Here is a 7,025-nt window from a genome sequence, read left to right as displayed (position 1 = left end):
GCGCAGGCTCAGTAGTTGTGGCTCGCGGGCTCTAGGCGCGCGGGCTCTAGAGCGCAGGCACAGTAGTTGTGGCGCACTGGCTTAGTTGCTCCGCGGCACGTGGGATCTTCCCAGACCAGGGCTCAAACCCCTGTTCCCTGCATTGGCAAGCAGATTCTTAACCACTGTGCCACCAGGCAAGCCCTCCGTAGCAAATTAAACCTGCACAGCACTTGCATCTCCTCGTCCTGGGACTCTCCTCCCTGATTTAAGAAGAATCTAGATCCCTCTCATTTTCAAGGTTCAATCTTAAAGGCCACCTACACAGGTGGGAATTCCTTCACCACCTGACCTAACTCGCTACCAGGTTACTGTGTTGTTTTCGTCGTAGGATTTTGCACGTTCCAAGCTTCTTGTTCTTCTTTTTCCAGAATGAAAGCTGCATGAGAGCAGCTTAGCTTTGTTCACTGCTGTATCTGCAGCCCTCAGCAGAGTTCACGGTGATAGCCAAAGTTTCATGAACAAGAGAAGTTTGCACAAGAACCGTCTTGGTCTGCTCGGGCTGCTGTAACAGAACACCACAGACTCCGTGTGGTATGGTGGTGGCAGCTTAAAGCACAGATGTTTATTTCTCACAGTTCTGAGGCTGGAAGTCCAACATTAAGGTGCTGGCAGATCCAGTGTCTGGTGAGGGCCTCCTCCTGGCTTGTTGACAGCTGTCTGTTCGCTGTGTCCTCACCTGGCATTTCCTGGGTGCGTGCACATGGAAAGAGAGATCTTTCTCTCTTCTTCTCCTTAAAAAGGCACTAATTCCATCATGAACGCCCCATCCTCAGGACCTCTTCTCACCCTAATCACCTCCCAAAGGTCCCACCTCTGAATACACACGTTGGCGGTTAAGGCATCAACATCTGAATTTGGGGGACACAAGCATTTAGCCCCAAATGAGAACCTTCCTCTTCCTGGACCTGTTCCTAAAATGAGGCCACTGGCTGATCACTGATGTTCCTCCTGCTCTGATGTTTTGACGCTTCAACAGACCAAACTTTTACACTGCCAAGCACCATGCAAGGCGATAGGGTTAAAATGATAAAAGATGGACACCCTGGCACGTGTGGTACCCGGCGCTTATCTGTCTAGTGCCGAGTAAGAAGACTGGGGTCAGAGAATAAAAAATAGGAAAAGTAGTATTTTCTTATATAATTTTCATATTAGATACTGAACAACCTATTTGTGTCACTACCCTGACATCGCTCTGTGATGAAGAGCTATAGACTAAAGTCACACTAAGTGGAGAGGAGCTGTATTCCACACAGAATGGATTCCTTTGACTGGAAGGCATCCCTCTGTAATGCCTGAGGTCCTGCTTACCTGTTCAGAAGGTAGACGAGGGGCAGCGGATCTTGAGAAGGAAGCAGGAGGCGTCTGGGGCTGGGCTGTGACTGCGGGGCACGGGAAGTAGGGAAGGGACTCTGGCTGGATGGCTGGGTACAGTTTCAGGGAGGAGGGACTCCTGCTGGGACTGGAACTACCCAGGTGAGGACAGAGGCGCTAGAGCTGGCTGGGCCAGGAGGGCGGGGAGGACAGGGCCAGGGGTGGGGGGTCTTGAGTACCAGGAGATGCTGACCGAGACTTCTTGAGGTCACTTATTCCAATGGTTCTCAAAATTATACCTCTAAGAACACTGGGCTTTTGAGCATTTGGATTATACGAAAAAAAAAAAATTCCAACCTTTCCTCCAAAGTAAAAAAATATATATACTAAATTCACGAATATTCTTTCCGTTTCAAATATTCTTACTCAGTGACCATCTGCTCCCGTTTCTCTCCACTAGAATCTGGGTCAAGGATAGAAGCTGTTCCGGCACAAAGTTAGATGAACTGTCTTACATTTAATCAATCAACATTACAAAGTGTTCACGCTACATACAACTTCATAACATCCAGGTCTGTGGGCACCTGTAAAACGGGGGGACCTCCAACCTCTATCCTTCTACAGGTAGGCAACCTGAGGTCCCGTCCACAGCGCTCGCCTGTCCAGCCTCCTGCCACATCCCAGGCTGGGGATCGCTGACCGGCAGGCTTCTGAGTCCTGAGCACAGCCCTGGGCCCTCCTCAGGCCTTCCCGTGAACCGCACTCGAGGCTGCTGGGGCAGGGGGCGCTGGCCAAGGTGTGGTCATGTGTGGGCCAGCACCACAGGAGACAGCTGGTCCAGGGGCTCAGAGACCAGGCTCGGGCGAATAGGTCCCATTCCCTACGGCCGGAAGGACACAGAGCTGAGGTGACAGGATGAGAAGCAGCCCAGGGCATGTAGGATGTGACGCTAGTTGCTGGGAGGGACACAACGGGGACAGAGGCTGAAGACCAGCGGGCCGCTGAGAAAGCCGGAGACACGGGTACGGCGGGGCAGGTGGAGGAAGCTGTACCCACACACATGTCCTCTCCGGCAGGCAGGTCCGGTGTGGGGGGCTCCTCCTCTGCCCGTCCTCCCCCTCCCGGACCTGGGTGTGGAGGAGCAGAACACACAGGGCTGGCACACGAAGGTGAACACAAGCACGAACATCACCGAGGCAGGCTTGGGGCTCAGGGGGCGGGAGGAGGTGGGAGCTGCAGGACCTGGGACAAGAGAAGACAGGGTCAAGGGCAAAGGGAAGGCAGGGGCAGGGTGTGGGGTGGGTGGGAGTGGAGCTGCCGGGAAGAGTCTGGGTGGGTGAGCTGGGTGGTCGGTGCTGGTGTCCAGAGCCGAGGCCTCGCGTCCGAGCCAGCGGCTTGGTGTCGGGAGACCCAGATCTGAAACCTGGCTCTGTGATCTGGACCAGTCACTGTGCCTCTCAAAACCCCCTTTTATAACCTGTAAAGTTAAATACTACCCAGCATGGTTGATGCGATGATCAAGGGACAATGCCCACACCTGTGAAGCACTGTGCAGCTGTGTGCCCCTAATATTAATATTAATTAATAATATTAATTAATAATATCAATATTAATTAACAATATTAATATTAATAAATAATATTAATATTAATATTAAGGGGGCCCAAAAATGACTGGCTCCTGAGGTGTTAAAGGTGAGAGCCTGGGTCCCCAACCCTGGGGACCGTCGCAGGGCAGCGCAGTTGGGGAGTGGCGGTCAGTTCTGCCTTCACGGAGGACAGGAGGGGCGTTCCCTCTTCTTGACCTGGCCCCGGGCGCTCACCTCGTCACTCATACTCTGGGTCTGGCATCTGCTCCAGGAGCATGTCCTCCGTGTCGCCGAGCTGTGAGAGAGAAGGAGCTGGAGGCCAGAGTCTGGGATCCTCCTTCCCCTCCCGGCCCCCGGGCTTGGAGTGGCAGGCGGGAACTTGCATGGGGGGGACCCCAGGGGGCCCTCCTCCCACCAGCCTTCACCCTGGGACTGCCCGCCACAGAGGCCCCTGCCACCCAGGGGCTTCCGCTGGAGACCCCCGAGGGTGGTTGGTCATTCGCTTCTAATGTCTCTCCAATCCGGTCCTTTAAAAATATGCACTTGTAAAGTCCCTCCATTTTTTCAGCTTCTGGTACAGAAATGGAGGAAACAGATAGACCACAGAGGCCAGACATGGGGGAAGGGGAGAAGGGCCACCCACGATGACCTGATGGGTCCCCGGAGAAGCACACACTTGCCTTGATGTGGTACACTATGCGCCAGAAACTGGAGTCTGAGCCTCGGTACCTTCTTCCAGGGTAGAGCTGCCACATGATGGGCAGCAGGTATGGGCCCAGCTGGCTGGGGCACACAGGCTCCCCCAGGGGGACATCTTCCTGACGCATGAGGACTTGGAGGCTACTTTCTATCTGAAGAGAAGAGAAGGGCAGGGCACACCTTTACGGTCCTGCAGGCACAAATACCCACAGTCCATCCTGCCACCCACCCAGCCCAGCCCGCATCTAAGATGCTGGTGGTCACTGTTCCCAGAAGCTCCAATCCCTAAGCCAGGCACGCTCCTCTCAGGGACTCTGGCTGGGCCGACATGACCAGCACTCGAATGGGTCTAGATACCCAGACAGGGCCACAAAAGGTCCACTTTGTGACAAATGCCTAGTTGCCAGGGTATGCCATGGGGCCCCGGAGCTTCTGTAACTATGGAGTCTGATGCCTATTTCAGCTGATGGGGGATTTTCTTGGATTTTTCTTTATCATACAACCCCTTTTAAACAAGATCTCCCCAGACCCCAGAATCAGGTGACGGCCCACTTGTCACCATCTCCGCCACTGCTCCTGTTTCATCGCCTCTCGCTGGGCTACGGTGACAACTGCCCTCCACCCATTCCAGCCACACAGGCCTCCTCGCCGTGTCTGGGACGTGCACACACCCAGAAATCTCTCACACCTGCTGTCCTCTGCCTGGAACATTCTCCCCTAAATCTATGAAGGGCTCACACCCTTTTTTTAAGGCAAGTCTCTGCTCAAATGTATGTCTATAAAGACAAATGTCAACAAAATCCAACTCTTATGATATACATAAGAGGCATGCCCCAAAAAGATGTCCAGAAAGGTTTCAAAGAAAATGATGGGCAAAGTGTGGCAGGCACATGCAAATTAAAACCCTGCAGGGGAGGGCTTTCCTGGTGGCGCAGTGGTTAAGAATCCGCCTGCCAACGCAGGGGACACGGGTTCAAGCCCTGGACTGGGAAGATCCCACATGCCGTGGAGCAACTAAGCCCGTGCGCCACAACTACTGAGCCTGCATTCTAGAGCCTGGGAACCACAACTGCTGAAGCCCACGAGCCTAGAGCCCATGCTCTGCAACAAGAGAAGCCACCACAATGAGAAGCCCATGCACTGCAACGAAGAGTAGCTCCCGCTTGCCATAACTAGAGAAAGCCTGAGCACAGCAACGAAGACCTAAAGAGCCAAAAATAAATAAAAACAAACAAACAAACAAGAAAAACTCTGGAGAGGACTTGCCTGAAGACCTCACCCCACTCATTCTTGCCTGCCCTCCCACTGTAGTTATCCTACAGAACCTACCACCGGCCTCAATTAGTTTGCTGTCCTTCTCTCCCCCAGCAGAATGTCAGCTTCACAAGCAGTGAGATTTAATCACATTCACTGCAAAACCCCACAGCCTAGAATCCTGATTGGCATAAAAATTGGACTCTTATCTTTGATCAATGATTATTTTTCCAAAGTGGAAATAGCTTTTCAAAATTTTTGTCTATGAAGTAAATTAGAACTCACGGTTAAAAAATAATTCAGATCATGCTGCAAGGTGTAAGTGTGGAAATCACCATTCTTGCTGTGTTAGTATATAGCCTTCCATATTCTTTAACCATTTTACGTTTGTTTATTCCCCTCTCTCGTGGACTTATGTAAATCTTTACATATTAAGAAAACTGGTCCTTTAAGTTATGTGGGGAAAATCCTGCCCCATGGTTTGCTAAAGGGTTATGTTTTGTCCAGAATTTATAATGATTAGGTAAAAAACTCTGCTTCGCAGTTTCAGCATCATGTTGAAGAAGATATGTCCCAACCAGAGATTAAAAAAAAGATATTCACTTAAATTTTCCTCAAATACTTGACTTACAGTGAATATTTGACTTGATTTTTAAAAGTATATATATGTATATAAATATGTATTTCAAAATCTTTAAAGCCAATAAAGATGCAAAGTTTAGATGGTGGTTATGAGTCTGGAATCCCAACCCCATTACCTACAAGCAGCACTACTTTGAAGAGATTTACATTTTTATGCCCCTGTTTCCTCATCTATAAAATGAGAACACAGTCACTCTCAGTAACTTTTAGCTGTCCTGCTATTACATTACATAAATGTTCTAATACGACATTTAAATTTTTCTTTTATACGTTCTTTCTTTGGTTTATATATGGAAAGTTTCAACATTTTTCACCTAAGTTTGTTTGAGGAAACCCATCCTCCGATGGAAAGTGCTGTAAGAGAGTTGTATTTCTTAAAAAAAGAAGAAAAAATTAACTAAAGGTCCATCTTAAGGCATTACACACAAAACAAAGTCAATGTCTATTCAATACTGGCTTTTACACTACTATATGCCTTGTGAAGTTTGTTTCTTCCAAAGCACAGAGGAGGTATGAAATATTCCAAACTCTATAGCAGTGGTTCCCAAACTTGGTTGATCACAATCTGTTGAGGGTTCTTTCAAAATACAGATTTCTGGGGCTCATCTATGGAGATTTTGATAACTGGCCACGTGTGTGAATCACTTACTTTGGAGATTATTCCCATTTTATGGATTAGAACCCTGAGGCCCGGAGAAGTCCTATTTTACTCAAGATCATATTCATACACTCCAGACACACAGGGTCCCCATCCTTTGGCCAACGTGCCTCTCTCTGTTTCTCCCACCCTCCTTCCTGGCCCGGAGAACTGCTCATCCTTGCGCTCAGTGCAAAGTGGTTTCATCTGTGAGTCCCCGGCCGCCCTGGGTGGACCTGCCCTTCTGAGCCTCCCCGCCGCCCTCGCCCCGCGGCATGTGAGGGGCTCCTCCAGGGCCTGCACGGCCTGGGGCGACCCGGCTCCAGAGCCCGGGCCATGGATGGGACGCCCATACTGCCCCGCGCAACCGACCCCAGAGCGTCTGTACCTCGATGGTTACGGGCAGCCAGGTGCGCTGGTTCTCGTCCACATACACGGCCTTTTCCCAGATCCACAGGTGGTCCGGGTGCAAGGCCGTGCGCGCCCTGCAGAAAAGGAGCTCGCCCATGGTGACGCGAGCGGTCTAGGAAGCAAGGATTGGAGCCTTTCCGGGCTTCTCGCTGGTCCACGGGCTGCGCAACCTCGATGCTTTATAACGGGACGGTGCGCGGGCGCCCCCAAGCGGCGGGGCGGGAGTTGGGCGGGGCGGGAGGAGGGCCGTGCCGAAGCGACAGGGCACAGCAGGATCTGACCCTGCACCGAGGCCTGCCTTGTGCCCTGAGACCCTGGCAGCGTCTAGGAGCGCAGATCCAGCCCCACAGACCCAGGACTTCCTCCATACCCACAGCCAGCCAGCCTTGCCCTCCGTCCCCTACTTCCCACTGCTGGGGAGGCACTCGGGTCTGTGGCTTT

General features: G+C 51.5%; 1 protein-coding gene across 1 annotated transcript; it reads right to left on the bottom strand.

Moving 5' to 3' along the window:
* Positions 1-3,179: 3,179 nt before the first annotated feature.
* On the bottom strand, positions 3,180-6,681 carry TCL1A (TCL1 family AKT coactivator A). Its single transcript, XM_060096013.1, has 3 exons — positions 6,562-6,681; positions 3,622-3,792; positions 3,180-3,236 (listed from the first exon to the last, which is right to left on the bottom strand). Exons 1-3 carry the CDS (start codon positions 6,679-6,681, stop codon positions 3,180-3,182), a joined length of 348 nt encoding a protein of 115 aa, XP_059951996.1.
* Positions 6,682-7,025: the final 344 nt, after the last annotated feature.

The sequence above is a fragment of the Mesoplodon densirostris genome, chromosome 4, assembly GCF_025265405.1.
Source record: "Mesoplodon densirostris isolate mMesDen1 chromosome 4, mMesDen1 primary haplotype, whole genome shotgun sequence".
NCBI classification, from domain to species: domain Eukaryota; kingdom Metazoa; phylum Chordata; class Mammalia; order Artiodactyla; family Ziphiidae; genus Mesoplodon; species Mesoplodon densirostris.
The sequence above is the reverse complement of the archived record's forward strand: the minus strand, read 5'-3'. Positions and strand labels throughout refer to the sequence as shown.

Coding starts and splice junctions, on each gene's coding strand:
- TCL1A (XM_060096013.1), bottom strand. CDS start 6,681: ATGGGCGAGCTCCTTTTCTGCAGGGCGCGCACGGCCTTGCACCCGGAC. Junction 3,793..6,561: donor GGCTGCCCGTAACCATCGAG/GTACAGACGCTC, acceptor TCTTCTCTTCAG/ATAGAAAGTAGCCTCCAAGT. Junction 3,237..3,621: donor GCATAGTGTACCACATCAAG/GCAAGTGTGTGC, acceptor TCTCTCTCACAG/CTCGGCGACACGGAGGACAT.